This window comes from Agelaius phoeniceus, chromosome 8 (genome assembly GCF_051311805.1).
Source record: "Agelaius phoeniceus isolate bAgePho1 chromosome 8, bAgePho1.hap1, whole genome shotgun sequence".
In the NCBI taxonomy this organism is placed as follows: Eukaryota; Metazoa; Chordata; class Aves; order Passeriformes; family Icteridae; genus Agelaius; species Agelaius phoeniceus.
In genome coordinates, this window is record NC_135272.1 from 33,321,447 (window position 1) to 33,340,937 (window position 19,491).

General features: G+C 46.4%; 1 protein-coding gene across 1 annotated transcript; it reads right to left on the reverse strand.

Annotated features, from left to right (window-relative positions):
* Positions 1-2,837: 2,837 nt before the first annotated feature.
* Positions 2,838-12,355, reverse strand: DHCR24 (24-dehydrocholesterol reductase). The gene is made up of 9 exons (XM_054638657.2): positions 12,033-12,355; positions 10,784-10,939; positions 10,226-10,331; positions 9,861-9,979; positions 9,503-9,766; positions 8,694-8,837; positions 7,562-7,759; positions 6,613-6,791; positions 2,838-5,031 (listed from the first exon to the last, which is right to left on the reverse strand). Exons 1-9 carry the CDS (start codon positions 12,288-12,290, stop codon positions 4,878-4,880), a joined length of 1,578 nt encoding a protein of 525 aa, XP_054494632.2. The 5' UTR covers positions 12,291-12,355; the 3' UTR covers positions 2,838-4,877.
* Between the last annotated feature and the right edge of the window lie 7,136 nt (positions 12,356-19,491).

The following is a 19,491-nucleotide window of genomic DNA, read 5'->3' on the forward strand; positions in this document are numbered from 1 at the left end:
CCCAGCTCCAGCTGGGAGCAGCCTGGGGTGGAAGCACAGCATGTGCTGAGCACCCAGCAGTGTTGTGGTATTGTGGGTCCCAGGATGAGGTGAGAGATGAGAATTGATTCCAAGTTCTCAGAAGGCTGATTTATTATATTATGACATTATAAGAAAATTATATACTAAAACTATACTAAAGAAAGAGAAAAGAGACATCAGAAGGCTAGACAAGAATGAAAAATAAAAACCCGTGACAGACTCAGAGTCCGACACAGCTGGCTGTGATTGGCCATTAATTAAAAACAATTCACATGCTGGGTAAAGAATTCTTCAAATCACATTCCAGAGGAGCAAAACATGGAGAAGCTGAGGCTTCTCATCTTGCCAGGAGAACAAATCCTGGCGAAGGGATTTTCCACAAAATATCATGGTGAGACAGCAGGGAGCACACGCTGCCCACAGGCAGGTGAGCCTGGCAGGAGCTCAGCAGTGCCCACACTGCCTCTGCCTGCATCCTCAGGCCTTTGCCCTTTTCAAGGGATGCTTGGACAACCCTTCCCATTAGTTTTGCTCTGTTTCACCTGCAAGCAAGCGGATGCACTTCATGGATGAGGGCAGCTGGGTTCGAGTCCTTTTAGGTGCCAGGAGCTCCTTCTATCCTCAAAAAAGTCATACTCTGCTGCTTAAAAGCCAGTTTTTCCTCTAGCAGCATCAGCAGCACATTGCAGAGCCAGTGCAGGTAGGAGCCCTTCCCTCAGTACCCATTCCTGGAGCTGCATTCATCTTGGCAGCTTCCCCATGGAGAACCAGAACAAAGCCTAAAGGGCTCAAAGCAGACAGGGAAGGCTTTAGTCTGAAATAGTCCACCTTGGCTAGGGATGATCAGCAGGAATCCACATGGCTTCTCTCCTTTATCCAGCTGAGTGAGGAACAGGCAGCTTGAAAGAGGTCAAGACATCTTGGTAATTGGTGGGGAACGTTCAGATTACACTTGAGTGGGGAGGTTGTGACACTGCTGCCCTTCTCTGCAGCTGGCAGGAGGGGACTGCGCTCAAGCCTGCAGGGATAATCAGCTCTTCATGGCCTGCTGTGGCCAGAGCTGCTCCTGGAGGAGACTGGGAGGCTCTCCTGGGCACTGTGTCCTCCTCCCTCTCCTGCAATGTGGGCTCCCTTTGGTTAAGATGTGCCACTGTTGTTGGATCACTTGCTGAGGTGAGTGGCTCTAGTGCTGGCACACTCAGCCTGCTCCTCAGGGGCTCTCTCAGACTGGGAGAACCTCAGGAGCAGCCAGGAGCCTGCAGTTCACAGGATGGGAACTGGGGAGGCCCACGAGCAAAGGCCAAGAGAGACAAACTGCTGGAATTTCCCTAGGATAGATAGGGATGACAGGAAGCATGAGAGAGGATTCCCCATCCTCTCTCTGCCTGGCTGAACACAGAGACTTAAAGGAGGGGGGCAATGACACTGCAATTGAGCAGTAATTAACTATTTTCAGCTGGGACTTTAGAGAAATTACTTACATGAGAAGAGGATGCAGATCCCGCACATCCTCCCAAGGAAGGTGTGATGGCACACACAGCTCACACAGGGTTAAACACGTCCTTCCAAACTCTGCTACCACCCAGAGGAGTTGCACATACCTGTTCTGCGTGGTGTTGCCACACCTGAGTAGCCCCAGGTCCACCACAACTCCACAGAAAAGTGGGTCTGAAAAAATGTTACCATAGCAAAGATGAGCAGGGAATGAAAACCTGGAGGCAGTGGAGAAAGTGAGATGAGCAGAAAATGTCAGCAGCAACAAAAGCTGGCCATAAAAATGTACTGGGAACATGTTGTTCTCCTAAAGTTCAGTTTATCAGGTCTTGTACAAGTGTTTAGACCAGACTGGAATAATTAAATCTAGGTGTAATTACACGTTAGTATGGCTGATTAAGTTTGCTAATTAATCTGTAATTATCATTTGGTGGGGGGAAGATAATGGAACACAGGTAAAACTGCAGCGAGTTAAGGAAATCCTGGCTATTGTTCCAAAGGAGGAGGGCTCTGAAGGGAAATGCCTGAGCAGTGATGTGGGTGAGGGAGGGTACAGAGACACTGCTGGGGCAACAAAGGAGGGTTGTGCAATGCAGCCTGAGCCCAGGCCAGCACGGAAGGGCTTTGGCACCTGAACTGCAGCTTCAGCAGGGCTGAGGCACTTGGCAGCCTGGCTTCCTCCCTGGGAAAAGAGCAATGTGCACCCGGGGAGAAGGTGTACCAGCTGTGAGCAGGGAGGGGCAGAGCACCTCCCACTGAGCCCACAGAGCTGCATGAAGACGTTTATCAAGGAGACAGAAGAGGTGGGTGTGAAACTCCTCAGGCTGCAGAGTGCACCGAGTCTTGACTCTCACTGTTGGCTGCTCATTCAAGGCAGGGATTAGATTTATTAGCATGAAATGAGAAGAATGAAGTAATTACCCATTGTCAATGGGTAGCACCTAAATGCAAAATGGGAGTTTGTCCTCCTCAGACAAAATGTCACGGAGAAAGAAGGAAGTGGTGTGTGTAAAAAATTGACAATTGGACATGAACATGAACAATTGGATCATGAAGCTGTCTGGAGCTAGTGGGGCATAAGTGAAGGGTTAAAGGCTCAGCTATGAGGTATTTCTTTTATTGCAGGTGTGTCTTGGGGAAAAGATAAGTGAAGGTTCACAGACTTCAAAGACATTCCTACAAACAGCACCTCCCTCACAATGCCCTGGGTGTCTCAGCCAGACTTTCTCAGTAATCACTGGCCATGTGGAACAACACAAGAAGCAGAAAGAAATGATAAACAGCTGCTGAAAAGCAAGCAAGCACTCATTAAAAGACACCCCTTGGAACAGTACGCCGGCCAGAGCTTTATTTTCAACAGCCCATACAACCAAAAACCAAGAGCAACAGCAATGGTTTGTGTGCATGTGTGTGACTGATACAATGCAGTACCCCATCACAGCATACAAAGTTTGCCAATAAATTAAGGAGTGAAAAAACAAACACAGTGCATACCTAAAGATCATCAGTACATAAGTGGAACACAGCCTAAGTAGAAGTATTTGCATATCCTCTAGCTGTTGTAACATTGCCCTTTCAAAGCTAACCAAACCATTCTTGCTCTGTGCAGGCTATACAAGCACTGGGCTAATCGTAGCTTCACCCCAGGGACAATTCCCTCGTGGGGGCAGGAAGGCAGGTCACACCCTGAGAATCAACACTTGCCTTCCTGTGTACCCCTGGTGCAGCCAGGAGGCGTGGCAGGCACTCCTGGATCACTGACACAGCTCCAGGGCCTGGGCAGCACTGAGGATACTCTGCACTGGCTGTGTCTCCCCATGGAATGCTGCCCCTGTGCAGGATTTGAGGGGGCACCTTACTTGCATCACTGAGTTACAGCCCAAGCTTATTCCTGCTACTGCTTTTTCATTGGTTTCATCTGGACCTTAAACATCCATCTATCAATAAATAAAATCATTGGTTTAGCACGCATAATAAAATTACACCTCCCACTGGTAACTGTTTGAGAAGTTCTCCGTGTTACCCCCTACACAACCCTCAAGAAAATCACTTTATTTTCCATCAGGCTCAGTAGGGTTTCAAGTAACAATTTTCAGTACTGCTTGGACAAGACACAGGCTTGGATTGGAACCCTGATTCTGGCTACAGGGTAAAAACATCTCCACACTTCTACACTCAAGTGTATCAAGTCCACGACTGTGCCATTTTCACCTGCGAGCAGCAGAAGAGGGAACTAACAGTATTTGCTGTTATTCCCTCTCCAGGTGACTGAAACAGTCCTTTTACAAAGCCTATCAACCTAACCCAGCTAAAATGAAAAGCAAAAATGTCACTCAAGTCAGAACCAAAGCCTGTGTGTATCAAGGTTCACATCAAGAGTTCTTATCCACAGCCACTTGCTTTAACAAACCTCCTAAAAATGCAGCCTTGACTTCCTTCTCCCACAGGCCAGGACAGAACAATCTGAGATGAGCCATATCTTCCTCCAACTGAGTACTTATAAGGCACTAAAATTAAGCCACAACCAAACAACCCCAAAAAACACAAACCCAAAAGAAACCCAAACAAACTGACCCACAAAGAAATTAAAATTTGGCTATATGAAATAGCAGCAATTTTTTTTTTCAGTGGTCTACAAAGCCAGAACATTGATACTTTGGGGCAAAAAAACCAATGCACTGTTGGCCAACTACAAAACACCTAAAAAAACCTACATCCATTCATACTTCATAATCAAAATCAGTACAAATCTGATAGGCACAAGTAAAAAGCATCTTCTTCACACCTCAGTGCTCAGTTTTCCAGCAGAAGCCAGGCCTGGGGAGCTCAGCTGCCCTGCAGGACAAGGAGAGCAGCCCAGCACCACCATCAAGCAGCTGGAGGAGGATGGAGTGGGGATGAGCCACTGCAGAGCTGCTCCAGGACACTGACTGGAGGCAAATGTTTTTAACAACATGATTAATTAGACAATGTGTTCAGCTTTGGCACCTATTTCTGAGCCCTCCCTCCCGTTTTTCATAAGTCATGTTAAATATAGCTGGTGTAACTCCAGTGTCTTCATCCATTCCCACTATTTTGCTTCTGCCTGGAAATAGGTGAACTCACCTATGTCACTACATTAGATACAAAGGCTAGCACTTCAGATTTCTTAAAAACAATCACTCTGAGTTTGGAAAACTGGTTTTAAAACATACGAAGAAATACTAAACATAAATGTGTAAAGCAGGAATTCATACCTTTAAACATCAATAAGAATGAGCTTATTTGGAGAGCAATAAAGCTTTTTTTTTTTTTTAAAGGATATACTGACTAGCTATAGGTAAATTCCTCTTTCCCTGATTGCTTGGTGAGCTCAGCCAGGCTCAGTGCCTTGCAGCTTTGCAGATTTTGTCATACACTTCTGGAAAGGCATCCTTGCAATTCATCTCCTCCCTCAGCCTGTGGTACAACGAGCCATCAAACATATCCCAGAACTCCTCACGGGTCATGTAACAATCTGCATACAGCATCTGGAAACTGGAGAGAAGGGAAAGAGAAGAGACAGAGATTCAGTGTTAATTGAGCCACAAGATTTGATATAGAACATTAAAAAAAAAATTCAGTTAGGAATAGCAAAAACTTAACAAACAAAACCATCAACAATGCTTTTTAAAAACAAGCAAATAAGACAGCTCACATGGATTATGTTGGTACACTCAGCCAATTTGTGGATTTAGTATTTTTTTTCTGCCTATTTTCTTGGGATCCATGTAGGTACAGTCATAGAATCTCATATTTGCCTGCATTACAATATCCATTCAAGACAGATCTAACAATACATCCTTTGACTTTTTCATTTCTCTGGACATTAAGAACAGAACTAAGAAGGCAAAATGAAACAGGCCAAGAAGATAAATTCATAGTGTAAACAAAGCATGGTGTAACAAAAGTTCATTTAGAAATTAAATCCTTCTTCAGCTGTGGACTCTTCCTCACTCCCACAGTGTGCTCTCTAAGCTGCAGCTTCCACCAGAGTACAACAGCAAAACACAACCTAACATAGAAGCTCTATTGTTTTGTGTGATTATGAAACTGGAAGATTAAGCAATTATTCATTGTTCATTTCCCAGTGACAGGTAGAAAACAGACACAACTTTGTCAGTAAAGAGCTTTAAATTAAAATCTTAATTTCAAGTTAATGAAAAAAAAAGCTTAAAATTCAGTTTGGGTTGCTTTGTTCTTTGGCAAATCACTTCTTGCAGCTTGAAGTCATTTGCAGTCCCCAAATCATCTCGAAGCAGCCTTGCCATTATTGCTTAGCCACATGGGACATGATCACTGTTAGACTGAGAAGTAGGTCAAAATAGAAATGGGGATAAATTAGACTGATGGTGTAAAAATACCATGTTAGTCGCTTTTTGTTCCTGAGAAACCAGCCTGTGGCTGCTTCTCCACTGACACCGCTCCAGCAAATTCGGCTGGCTCGAGTCCGTGACAGATGGTGGGCACATGCCTCACGCCCACTGTGGTCCTGTGCAACCAGAACCCAGGCAGGGAAAAGGAAGCTCTGGAGCACAAGTTTTGAGGGAGGGAAGAGCCACCAGCACACAGGGACTGACTGCAGGGACAGCCAAGGCTGGCCCCCCTGGGCAAGGACATCCCGGTGCAAGGACGGGGCAGAGCTGCTCCGTGATGCTGCAAGGACTGCAGGGAGAACAGTCCCAAGGGCAGCCAGGGAAGCTGTCCAAACTTTGGAGATTCCTGAATGAATCATTCCTTGGAATGAATATTCCAAGGATGTATTTCGTAGCAGCAGACTCTGCTCCCAGAGCAGTCTGGAGCTGAAAGGTGATCTGAAGTCACCCAGCTTCCAACTACACAGCGAGAACTTCAGCCAGTGTGTCCTTTGGTTTGGTTGGTTTTGCAATCAAATAATAAAGTGAAATCATATTTGACACTCACCAAAATTAGAAATTTAAATTAGTTTTCAATTATTGTGGTTGTTAAATTAATGCAGTATTTAATATTAAAGTTCTGTGGGATAAATAACTGTGATTAAACCACGTGGGTGTGAATTATATGTGACATTATCACTGTTCTGAGGAGCGGGGTCCTTACCCGTGCACACTTCTTACAAACTTTTCCATCTGCCTCATTGAAGCCCTGGCTTCAAACTGTTTGCTTTTGGGCTCTCCATAAGCTCCTATATCCACGTAGAGTTCAGCTTCATTTCCTTTGGGATGGACCATACCAGGATTGTTGGGCAATATGAAAGGACACAACCAAATAGGGTACACCTGCAGGGGCAGCAAAACACTTTATCACTTATTTTTTAACACAATCATCCTTTAAGATCTTTCACAAATGTGGCAAAATAAAGAGTTAAGAGAACTTTCTCCCAATCTTAGACTGAAACTTTTGCTTTCAGCTTTTCCTTCTCAGGTGTCCTGGTGTTGTTTTTAACTGTACTTTGTAATGAGCATAACACAAACAGATTGAAAATAAATGTCCTCCTAGAATTACATCTCCTCCCCTAAACATTTGAAATTAAAAGGGAAAAAAAATCTAAAACCACCCACAAATAAACCACCCCTGATCTCAAAGCAACAACTGAATAAACATTCTGAGCAAAAAAAAAAAAAAAAAAAAAAAAGAAGTGTTTTCTTTTCCAGGTCAGTCCAAAACTGAAATGAACACAACTGAAATTCTACACTAGCTAAAATAAATTAATAAATAAAAGCAAGAAAGGGAAATTAAGCTCCACAGTTGGTGCTTGGTGAGACCAGCAATCATTTTAGGTGAAGTTCAAATTTTAGTAAGTGATAAAATCTTTGAGAAGTGTCAGCTTCTACCAAAGCTTGAATCTTTTCTTTAATGTTTCTCTTTTTCAGAAAGCTGTGTTTATTTCTGCTGCAGCCTTGCATCATGGGCTCACAAAGCACAGCACTCCCCAGGACACAATAATGACCTTTTGCACAAGCATGATATTATGTCTTAACATCAGCAGTCACAGTCCTTATCACAAACAACCCAAGATTTGCTGAGTTCTAAGGAGATGTGTTCTTACATTAAGGTCAACATGGAAGGTCTGGATTGATTTTTCAAGGCTCTTTATTGGCACCAGCATGTCCTGCACAACGTGGTGCTGCTCATACAGCTTCCTAATGGCTTCTCCTTGGGTGAGCTTCAGCAGAGAGATTTTTGGGGGAACCATCCAGCCAAACAGGTAACGGAACACGGGGTTATTGCCAAAAGGAATGATATCCTTCAAAGAGGAAAGAAAAAAAGAGTCTGACTGAAGAATGTGTAAGTGGACCAAAAGAACACTTCAGAGCCCTCAGGGCAATATTAAGCCAGATTTTCAATAAATTTAATTGGTGATACTTTGCTGAAGTACTAAAACACAAATTAGCAAATTAGAGGGGCCTGGGCTGCACTTGGCTACAGAGCCTTGCCCCAAGCCTCCTCTGGTTACCACTGATTTGCAGTTGTATGACTCACAACATACCCAGCCCCAAATAATTTCAGAAAATAAAGAGAGCAACAGGCTATTATCTTGCAACAGCCAAGGGAGGAGTGCAAAAGGAGCTAACTTTACAGAAGTTTTGCAAGAATAGCCAAATTTCTCAATAGCATTTTAAAGCTGTAAAATTTTAATTACCACCCGCACAGCCCACTGCTGTTTACCTTCTGCAGGAGCTGAAAGGATCTGGTACCTCACTCCAGAGATTCAAAATGTAGTAACAGGAATATTTCAGAATGTCAAATCAAGTTTTGTGTAACTACACACAACAATAAACACATTTATGAAATTCTAAGTAATGACCTGATTACACATCATTACTTTAGGTGGGGCAGTTTTTCAGGCAGAATTTCACATTCATGTTTTCTTCCACCATCTGAATTTGGAAATCACTCAGTAGTGATTTAGTGCCGAAATACATACTTAAGACCTAAATTCAGAAAAGCACTAAACCAAAAATTAGGAGTTTCTGATACAACACCTTATATGTCAAGAATTGTCTTTGGATTTGCTGCACTCAGATGCAGGACTTGTAATTTTGCCATAAACTTTGCCATTTTTTTCTGTCATTAAAAACAGAAGTTGCTGCCAAGGGGAAGAAGGTAGATTGTACCTACACTATGAAGGGGCAGGGTACTTTCCTGCAGATACATTTGAATTTTGGAACTGGTCTTACTTGGAGCTCCCAGAAGATACTGCGAGTATGTCTGTGGTAATAATGTCTGGAAGGAATGTACTCCACTCCAGTCCTGTCAGCTTTCAAATACTTCTCCACATGCTTAAAAAACCATGGCTTGTAGTAGTTGCCAATTCTGTTTATCTACAAGAAAACAAGGATTCATTAGGTAACAGTTACACCTTGCTAGTCAACAGAGTATGTCCCCAAATTCCTTTCCTGGGAGGAATGTGTGTTATATCCTCTGGATAAGACTGTCACAAGGCATCTAGGGAGCGTTCACTCCACTTGCAAGGCTCCTTCTTAGCTTCCTTGCCATTAAGGTTAAAGTAAGGCTTCCATTGACAAGCTATTTAAGAACCCAAGAATGTGACAGAACTGAATTCCTAAAATGCCAATCTCTAACCCCATCATTAATCCAAAATCTCACATGGCAGAGAGGAAACATTCAGGTGGAGGGTTGCATGAACACTTAGCATGACCCTCCTGTGCAAGCCCCTGATGTGTTTTTATTGATATTAACAGCATTATAAGCTTGCTAGGAAGAGAGTTACTCTGAATAATTGCAGTTCAAAGCAGCATTGTTCAGTCTATGAGTCTATCCTTCTCCTCTTCCTCCTCCTCAGAACAATGAAATCAGTGGGTCAGTTCTCACCAATAAAAGAGATTTAGAAAACAGACTCTGTCATAGTAGGAATTAAAATATTCTGATGGACTGATCCAAATTTTAATCCTATGTTAAGAATAGTACAGCTTCAGTTAGACTTTGGGAGTTTTTTTTTAATTGTCAGTAACTTCCCTTTAGTTACCTTGCTTTGCTCAGCTTCATCAGTCAAGACTCCTGTCATGATGACTGCTTCATCCAAGGAATACATAAGTCCTTCCACAAAACTATTCTCCTTTTTCTTAGACTCTTCAGTGAACTTCTCACAAATCTTCTGCAGTCCTCTTACTGGCTCATAATGTATTTTGACATATTTCTTGGCAGGAACCATTTTTATTTCTGCTGCAACCAGGAAACCCAGAGTACCACAAGACCAAGGCACTGCATAAAATAGGTCTGAGTTTTCAGTCTGCAAAAAGTATGTATGTCATACTAAATCATATATCCACACCAATAACTGTCAATGACATTGTAAATGATAGCAAAGTAACATTTTGTCTTACTGGTGAACATCTCACAAGGCTTCCATCAGCAAGAACAAGTTCATAGGCCACACAGGTGTGCTGAAAAAGTCCATAGATATGGGATGAAGACTCAATGCCAGTTCCCATGATCAGGCCACCTTATCAAGAGAGCACACAATAAATCAAATGAAACACACTCCAAAATGTGGGTGATTTATGAGAGCAAACCTCTACTTTAAAAGCTCTTTTAAGACTATTAAAAAAAAAAAGTGCTTATAACATAAATACCACAAAGAACATAAGGCTCAACAGACTATTTCTAGAACCTTTAAAACAATGCAATTAAAAAACCCTAATGGAAGTGCAGCAAAATCAGTGAGTCTCTTGTCATCAGCAATCCTTACCTACTGTGAGATCATCAAGCTCTGGTACCACAGGAATAGTCCAGCCCATGGGATTCAGGTATGCAGTCAGCTGGCCCATGGACACCAAAGGCTCCACACGAACAACCTAAAAAGCAAAAAAACCAAAATAAAACAAAACCCACCCCCAAGTTCTCAACAAATACAAATTAAAGAGTTCAGCATTAATGATGCCAAAATATGGCTAACTGGATATACCTCCATCTGTTATCAGAACTCAGAGACTCACTTTCCTAAGAGAGCTGCTAAAAATAGTGGGAACTGTTTAGTGATTCCTCCTCTGCCTCAACATCTTGTTGCTCAGTGCCCAAAACCCATAAATCAATCTGGTCTTTTAGACTTCAGCACATAAAAGCCAAGCAATTCCATATGCTGGGTTTTTCAGATGGAACGATCCAAGCCCTCGTTGCAAACCCTTGAAATGTGACAGGTCTGCCACAAAATTTCGCTCTTTGTGGAATCTAATCCCTTCAGCTCCGAGTATTGTGAAGAAAAGTATAAAATCCATTAGAGTAAACGCTTTGTGGTGGGATTTGTTACCTGTCTTTCACTGTCTACTTCCAGAACATCCATTAAATTGATCATGATGTTCTTGTGAGTCTTCTTGTACTTGCCCACACGGAGCGACACCGTCAGCCAGCCGGGCCGGCCCGTGCACATGTACCTCCTGCTGCCTTCCTTCTTCCATTCCCGCACCTGCAAGGGCAACAACTGTCACTGCAGGGATGCTTTGGAAGCCTCTCTGCAGACCTCTCAACTCCTAAATAAAGTATGACCAGAGTGGTAGAGTTATGTAGAGGACACACTTCTAGTATCTTGTAGCTCTGGGGTTTTCTTTTGGGGGAAGGATTCAGAAGGATAACAAGACACTAACACAGTTTAAAAAATCCTCTCTAAGGGAGGTATTATTGCTGTTATAATCTTAGTTCTAATCCAAAACACACAAAAAGTGGTCTGAGCCTCCAAAGGACCAGGTCTAGTGGAGTCAACCTTAAGCAACCTGGTCTAGTGGAAGATGTCCCTGTCCAAGGCAGGTGGGGTTGGAACGAGACGATTTTTAAGGTCCCTTCCAACCCAAAGCCTCCTAGGATTCTACAAAAAGTTGGGAAGGAAAATGTATAAGCCATATGAATTCTGCAAAGCCACAGTGGTTAACACCCAGAGAACAAACAACTGCATTTTCTTCAAAGCTGAGTTGCTACTACAGCTGGTAAAAAAACCCCAGCCAACAACCCCAACCCCTCCGAGAATAATTCCATGCACACGAACATCCATCTGCATCCGTGATGTGAGAGACAAGGCAGGAAACAGAAGCGGACGTGACAGAATTACCACAAACACCAGAGAGCACAGAATCACTACACACATCTGCATTTCTGGGTGGAGGAAAAGTTTAATCTGGCCACGAAGCAGCTCCTGGAGCTGGCGGTGCCGAGCAGCAGGGTGTGAGGGGAAGCAGAACACGCTCCTGAGCCTGCGGTTCAGACACTGATGTGTTCCCATGTTGCACACACGTGTGTCCCTGAGCCTGCTGCGTGCCCAGCCCGGCTCACAGCACACCAGCAGCCGCAGGGTGGGAGTTCCACAGGAGTTCCAGCAGGATAAGAAGCCTGCAGGAGGCTGAAAGCCCCGCCGGTGTTTATCCCCTTGCATTTCCCCGCTCCGGCTGGACTTTGCCCTGGGTGCGGAATGGCGGGGTGGGGGGAAGGACCGAGAGCGGGACAAGGACACGCTGTTCCCTCGCAAAGCCGCGGTACCCCCGGGGTCCCGAGGTCCGGCCAAGCCTCACCTGCTCCTGGATGTGCCGGACGCGCTGGGCGTGCTGCCGCGGGGCGCTGTGGAGGCGCCACACGGCCCATGCGCGCAGCTGGTAGTAGATGTCGAAGAGGATGGAGAGCGGCAGGAGGAAGAAGCAGACGAAGACCCAGCGGTGGTGCACCAGCACGGCCTCCAGCCCGCGGTGCCGCACCCAGAGCAGCAGGAGCAGCAGCCCCGCGCCCACCGACCACAGCGCCGACATGACGCCCACCGCCCGCTCCCGCTCCATCACGGCCGCGCGCCCTTATGGGACCCCGCCATGCCGCGCCCGCCGCTCGCGCGCTCGCCGCCCGCGCCACGCCCCTCCGACCCCATTGGCCGAGGCGTGAGGCGAGGGGAGGGAGGCGGCCAATCGGAGAGCTCCGCGGAGATCGGACCAGGCGCTGAGGGCGCCGATTGGCTGCGCGCGGCCAGCCCCGTGCTCCCCCTCATCGCCGCGGCCACCGAGTCCCCCCCCCCTCTGCGGGGGTGGCACCGCCTGGGGACTGAGGGGGACTGAGGGGGACTGAGGGGGACCCGGCTCAGACCCCGGGCAGGGCTGGGAATGGGGACCGGGACCCGGCTCAAACCCCGGGAAGGGCCGGGGATGGGGACGGGACAGGGCTGGGAACGGGGACCGGACAGGGTCAGACCCCCGGGAAGGGCTGGGAACGGGGACCGGACAGGGTCAGACCCCTGGACAGGGCTGGGGATGGGGACCGGGACAGGGTCAGACCCCCGGACAGGGCTGGGAATGGGGACCGGGACAGGGTCAAACACTCGGGCAGTGCTAGGGATGGGGACCGGGCAGGGTCAGACCCCGGGAAGGGCTGGGGGAGCCGGGTCAGATCCCCGGGAAGCTCTGGGCACTGGTCCTGGCGGGGGCTGGGTGGGACACAGGGCAGAGGACAAGGGCTGAGGCAGAGGGGACTCCCTGGTCAGGGCGGGGGACAGGCCGTGGTGGTGCTGTGGTGACCGTGTCCCCTGAGCAAGGGGTGCGTCCTGGTGCCTTTGGGTTGGGGTCTGGAGCAAAACATCTCCGCATCTCTCACCTGTGCATCCCTCACCTGTGCACCCCTCTGGTGGTGTAGGCACAAGAACTCGACAGTGCAGGTATCTCCAAAGTGCCAGCAGTTCCATTTCTAGAATAAAGGAGCACCTCCCTCCAAAACACAGCTTGCTCTCTAAAACCCTGGCAGAAAACTCCTATCCATGATAGAACCACATGACAGAAGATAAATAAAGTCTGTGAGAAAGATGAGGCTTTGTTTTTTGAAGTTAAAATCCCTCAAGGGATGTGCAGCTTGAGAGGATGGTGACAGAGGTCCGGTGACAGCTCCAGGAGGTCCTGGCAGAGCCAGCACTGTCAGATATCCTGGAATGGCAAAGGCTGAGTTCAGAGAGGAACATGGAGTCCAGGTGTTCCGTGTGGACACAGCCATGGTGATGTGACACAAGTGTCAGCAGGAGAAATGCTGACCTTGTCCTTTAGATGATTGATAGCTGGGAGATGGAGAGTTCTGACAGGGAGGGATCAAGGTTCAGAGCTGAGCTGTGGCAGCCCAGCCACACCTTTCAGCCCTCTTCAGGGACATGGAAGGCTTTGTTGTGAAGCCCACTCCAGGATTTCATGGAACCATTCACAGAATGGTTTGGGTTGGAAGTACCTTAAAGATCACCTAATCCCAACCCTTTGGCCATGGGCAGAGCCACTGTTCCATTAGAACAGTTTGCTCAGGTCCCCATGCAATGTGGCCTGGAACAATTCCAGGGATGGAAATTTTAGCACACTGCTTTTTTGGGATTTGTCCCACGGCTTTTATTGAAGGACTAGACTGAGACTTCACAGCTCTCATATTTGGAAAGGGTCTCCTAATTTCCAGACTAAATTTATTTATAGCCAAATTATATTTGTTGCACTTGTGCCTAGTCTGCTCACTAGCTCTTCTTACATCTGAGCTGATTGATGTTATCTGCTTTTATTTATCAGTTCATCTGCTGATGGAAATTATTCATGCAAAAGAAGGTTCCCATGCTCTACAAGAGGTTATTTTAACCTCTCTAAAGGACCTAAATAATTATTCCTGATCTGAATGTGATCAAGCACTGGGCTTATTGAATAACAGCATCATTTATTCATAAGGGCATATTTATGCCATCAGTGTAAATACTATTTTGAAATTGTTTTTATGAAGAACCATTACAAGTGCTTATAATGTTTTTCATGTTTTGCTCTGTTTTTGTAAGGCTCTAGGCAACAGGAAGGGGGTAGGTGAGCTGAAAGATTGGGATGTGAAACTCCTTTAAAGCAGAGGAGTGAACCATGTTCAGATTATGGTCAAATTGCAGGCATAGAAAACACAGGAATGAGAAGGGGATGAGGGAAGGGGAGATAGATATTAGAAATGCTGCAGGTTTTCAATTCTAGTTATTCTAGTTATTTAGGCAAAACATCATCCAACAATCCATGTAGGCTTAGGAAGACATCATCTGCAAATCTGGTTGGAAGAGCTAAGGTTCTCTTGGTACCTTGGTGAGATGAAAATCCTTGGTTTCTTCAATTAAATTAACATTTTAAGTGTGTTTAAGCTGTTAGTGCTTCTTAAAAAAGCAGTCCTTTTCCCTTCCTCTCCTCCCTGCCTCCCTCTCCTGCCATCCCATCCGCCCACTCATGCTGTTCTGGGCATGCTGTGCAGTACAAGTGCTTCTGCTGTCACTCACTAAAACAGGTTGGAGAACTGATCTGACTGAAGAATTAAACATTTTCTGTTCAAATCAGTTTTTTTTTTTTTTTTCCTGCCTGGATCAGCTCCCTGTGGAGCTCACCCCATGCAGGCTTGTGCTGGGAGCAGAGCAGGGCCCTGGCACTGACCATGCCAGAGCTCCTCCTGGGGACAGCTCATCCCTGCCAGCCCTGCACACGACTCTGCTCCTCACCCAGCAGGGCTTGGTGGTGACCATACAAAGGCTTTTGGATAAAGGGTGCAGCTCTTTGTCCAAGGAGACAGGGAGAAGGGACACAGAGTCATGGAATCATAGAATTGTTTAGGCTGGAAAAGCCATCTCAGATCATCAAGTCCAACTGTTGCCCCAGCACTGCCAAGGCCACCACCCCAAGTGCCACATCCACACAGCTTTTAACCCTCTCTAGGGATGATAATTCCACCACTGCCATGGGCAGCCCGTTCCAGTGTTTGATAACTCTTTATGTGAAGAAATTGTTCCTGATACGCAATCCAAACCTTCCCGGCACAACTTGAGGCTGCCTCCTCTTGCCCTGTCACTTGTTCCCTGGGAGAAGACCCCGACCCCCACCTGGCTCCAACCTCATTTCAGGGAGTTACAGAGACTGAGAAGGTCCCCTCTGAGCCTTCTGTTCTCCAGGCTGAGCCCCACCACTCCCTCAACCTCAGATTTGTGCTCCAGCCCTTTTCCCAGCTCTGCTGCCCTTCTCTGAACACACCTCAGCCTCTCAAAGTCTTCCTTGTCATGAGAGGCCCCAAAATGCACACAGGATTCCAGGTGTGGCTTCATCAGCACCAAGCACAGGGGGACAATCCCTGCCCTGACCCTGCTGGCCACACTGCATGGTCATCACATACAGAGCATTTGAGCTGCACACAAAAGTAGGCTGAAGAGTTCTGTCTCCATAAGAAAAATATCAAGAGGCCTTCAGTGGCACCAAAGGAAGGCATTGAAAAGCATTAAAAAGCCCATTTTTTTCCTTGTAAACTCTCACAGCCCTGGTACTGACTGCCACAGAGCTGCTGCTGAGCAGTACCAGGACACTGAAAGGACAGGCATTTAATAGGAGTAGTTATGAAAACTAATAAAGAATTTTGGGAAGACTGCGAGCCTGCTTAAATCCATAAAGAAACCAGCCGGTGGTTACTCGGGGTTAGGAGTCAGCTGCTTTTGGTTTTCCTGCACGTTGGTTTGGTGCAAAGCTTGTTTGGAACGGGAGTGCTTCTGAGGTTGGAGGCAGGTGGTGCTCAAACTGCTTGTGAGAAGCTCCCTCTGCTGAGAAATCCAAAGTATGTTCAGTCACCCTGAAGGAAAAGCCAGTAGAGGAACGTGGTTTACCTGATGGTGCTCAATTGACCAGCTTCCAGTTGGGTTTTTTAAAAGGTATTTATCAATGGGATATCTATTGCCCAGGACCTATTTCTCAGGTTTCACAGCTGTTTCATGTGAGGGAGTAGAGGTGTGTGGTGGCTTGAAGAGGAGGAGGGCAGAGGGTTTGGTACAGCAGCTGTAGCTGGAGTGGCCTTTGGGAAATTGGTCAAAAAGGGAAAATGCATTTTTAGTTACTTTAGAAATTTCCAGATAGCTCTCAGGGGAAGTGAAACACCAGCTGAAGGTTTAGGCAAGGTTAGATTGGTGAGACTATTCAGGTGTAGGTGGATCTAATGTGAAAGGACTTGTTTAACATCCATGGTGGGGAAAGCTCTCCATGTGGATTCATCTGAGTCCTTGGGGTGACTTTGCTCTTTTTTCCTTGCCTTCCTCTGTCCCTCAAGGCTGCAGCCACCCTGTTCACACTGGGAAGGGCTTCACCAAGAGAAGGAATAACTGGTGCTGCAGGAATCAAGGATACCTGGGCTGTGTCCCAAGTGCTCTGATAGCAATGATGCCCCACTCCTCTGGTGATGAGCTACTGTAGGTGGCTGGTGGGACCCATCACCACCTTGGGGGGAAGCAAATGCAGGGTGTGAAGTAAAATTGAGAATATTGATGATGTCAGAGTGTGTCCTATCCTTCAGTGGCTGTGCTCTGCATCAGGAGGCAAGGTCAGCTGCTGGTCAGCACGTTCACAGAGCCACCAAAAAAAACCCCAGTGCTGCAGAACGTACGAGAGCTTTCGTGTATTCTCTGTGACGTGCATTAAATCCAGCTTTACAATTGTCTCTGAAGGGATACCCTGTCTGGCATTTATAAAAAGAATCACTTGTCAAAACAGAGAGCCAGACTGGGAAAGGAATTCAGCCCTCCCTTCACTGTCACCAGGGCAGTGTCCTCTGTGGCAGAAATGAAATGGCTGTGGCACGGCAGCAGGTGTGGAGAGCTGGTTACTGAGGAACTTGGGGTTCCAGCACTCAAACTACTGAGTGATCTAAGCTGAAGGAGGTCACACTCCTCTGGGTGAGCAGTGGGGACAGCGAGCTCATGGCAACCATCAGTTGGTTTTACAGCCCTGAGAGAGAGAAGTGGGTGTAGAAACTGTGATGCTCCCATCTCCTTCTATTGGTAGATCCTGGGGACACTGACTGTGCTGGGCATCAGAAACCAGCTGCAGTCACTGGAAGGCAAAAATGCATTGCTGCAGACTCATGGCAAAATGCACACAAGCATCGGTGGCTTCCAGGATGCTCAGGGTGAACTTTGTCACAAAGGCAGTTGTGAATCACAGCTGGTGGGGAGTGACTGCAGGGTACCCTCTCCCCCCACCTGCCTCTGGAATCTTATTGCTTGGAGAGGAAAACGCTGTGGGAACATGCAGGAATCATTTGGTGATGGTGAAGGCTTGCCAGTGTCACCTGAGGAAACACTGCAAGTTGTTTTTCTGTACGGGCCAAATTTTGCTCCCGTTTTCAGCTCCCAGCAAGCCTGCCTGTGTGTTTAGCATCCCAGTACCAGATGTAGTTGCAGGACTTTTCCTCCAAATAAAGCTGAGGCTTGCACTGCCTTGGCTGTGGCCATTTTCTCTGTCTGGTGTTGTCACTCTGTCACCTGTCTGCTTTCATTTATTGCAACGTTTAAAAATTTTATGGGCCCACTCCCAGATGATGTAAACTGATAAAACTCCAGGCCATGCTCCAAAAACATCAGTGTAACTGTAGGATCTGGCCCCTTGGGTTTACTTACCAATGCCAAAGAAAAATAGAAAAGCTGTGAGCAAAGCAAAAAAAAAAAAAAAACTGAAAAGGATGGCTGGAAAAAAAGAGTTTAAGATGTTGGTTATATAAGAGTTGTATAGCTGTTAAAGTCACCTAGAATATCCTTTTAATAAACGGAGAAATCGCAGCCAGATTAGTTAATAATTAAGGGTGACAAAAATACACCATTGTTCCAATAATAAGGAACTGTATTGGTCTTACTGAAGATAAATGGAGGCGTATTTAACGTGGTTCAGTGCTATGCTGATAGACTACAAATGTCCTTTTTTTTCCACTAGAAAACTCTGTACAAAATCAGGTCGAAAGCTGATTGCCAGTTTTTGTTCCCTCCACGTTGCTCGGCTCCTTTCAACAGCAGATGTGCCTTGGAAGCGACTCCCACGTGTGTGGAACTGAGCAGAAGGAAGCTGGAGGCTTTGAGAAGAGGTTCCTGCCCCTTTCTGTGGAGAAGAACAAGATGTGCTCCCATGTGTGGATCATCTCATGGAGATACAGAACGATTTTCAGGCTGAGGACTGGATAAATTGACTGGTCCTCAGCTCTGCAAATCAGTGGCTGGAAAAGGTGTGTGCACGGAAGGTGATGAGGATGTGATTGCTCAGTTTCCTTTAATACAGGGAATTTCTGTAGAATCCAGCTTGGCAGAATTGGTTGGAGCCATACCTAGTAAAATGAGACAGCAATTTCAGCACCTCCTGACACAACCAAATCCCACTTTTTTCATACTTCCAGTAAGCATCAAAATATGATATGATTGCTGCAGCACCCTGTCCATGGAGAAGAGTGGCCTTTAAATACCCATCCAGAGAAACCCTGAGACTCATAAATAAATCTGAGAATGGGTAAATGCACTGATCCTGCTCCCAGCTCATGGTAAACTCCAGGTGCCCTTCCAAGCCCCTCATGTGCTGAGCTGCAGACTCAGCTGCTTTCTGTCTCCTCCTGCCCTCTCCATCCTTGGCAAGGCCCATTTTTTTTTTACAGACTGCTTAAGGAAATCATTGAGAAATCAGGCAGCAATAAACCACTGTCATCCCAGAGCAGTTAATTACCATTATCTATGGTATCAGCTCAGAGCCTGTAATAAGCTCTGAACTTTTATTGCACTGAGGTGTCTGCTTACATCCAGGCTAATGAAGGTGATAGGGCTGGGATGGATTTCCCTCATGCTGGAACTGGCAGAGTGAATCAGGGCAGGAGAGTTTCATCCCTCTGTGAGGCAACCAAGAGCTGACACTTCTCTGTCACAGCAGAAATGCCAGGGGAGGGAAACCACACCTTTTCAAGTAAGATAAGTAGCCAAAGAAAAGTGCAGGATACTTTTTGGGGAGCAAGATTAACTCTCTGGATCCTGGGGGACTTCCCAGAGAGGTGGAGCAGGGAATCCTGTGTTCTCCATGTGGGATGGCAGGACAGTGTCCCAGGGATGCTGCTCATGGGTGCTTTCTGTGAGGTGCTGATCTAAGTCATCTGCAGATGGTAAATTGAGACCTTTCTTTTCAGTCTGAAGGTAGCTAACTTAGGCAATGTCTTCCAGCTGTTTCTTCACACGCA

Bases quoted from the DNA above. Each gene is read 5' to 3' on its own strand.
- DHCR24 (XM_054638657.2), bottom strand. From the start codon at position 12,290: ATGGAGCGGGAGCGGGCGGTGGGCGTCATGTCGGCGCTGTGGTCGGTG. The intron at 10,332-10,783 runs GTAACAAATCCC...TTTGCTTTTTAG, and splicing joins AAGTAGACAGTGAAAGACAG to GTTGTTCGTGTGGAGCCTTT. The intron at 8,838-9,502 runs GTAACTAAAGGG...GTTTTCTTGTAG, and splicing joins ATGAAGCTGAGCAAAGCAAG to ATAAACAGAATTGGCAACTA.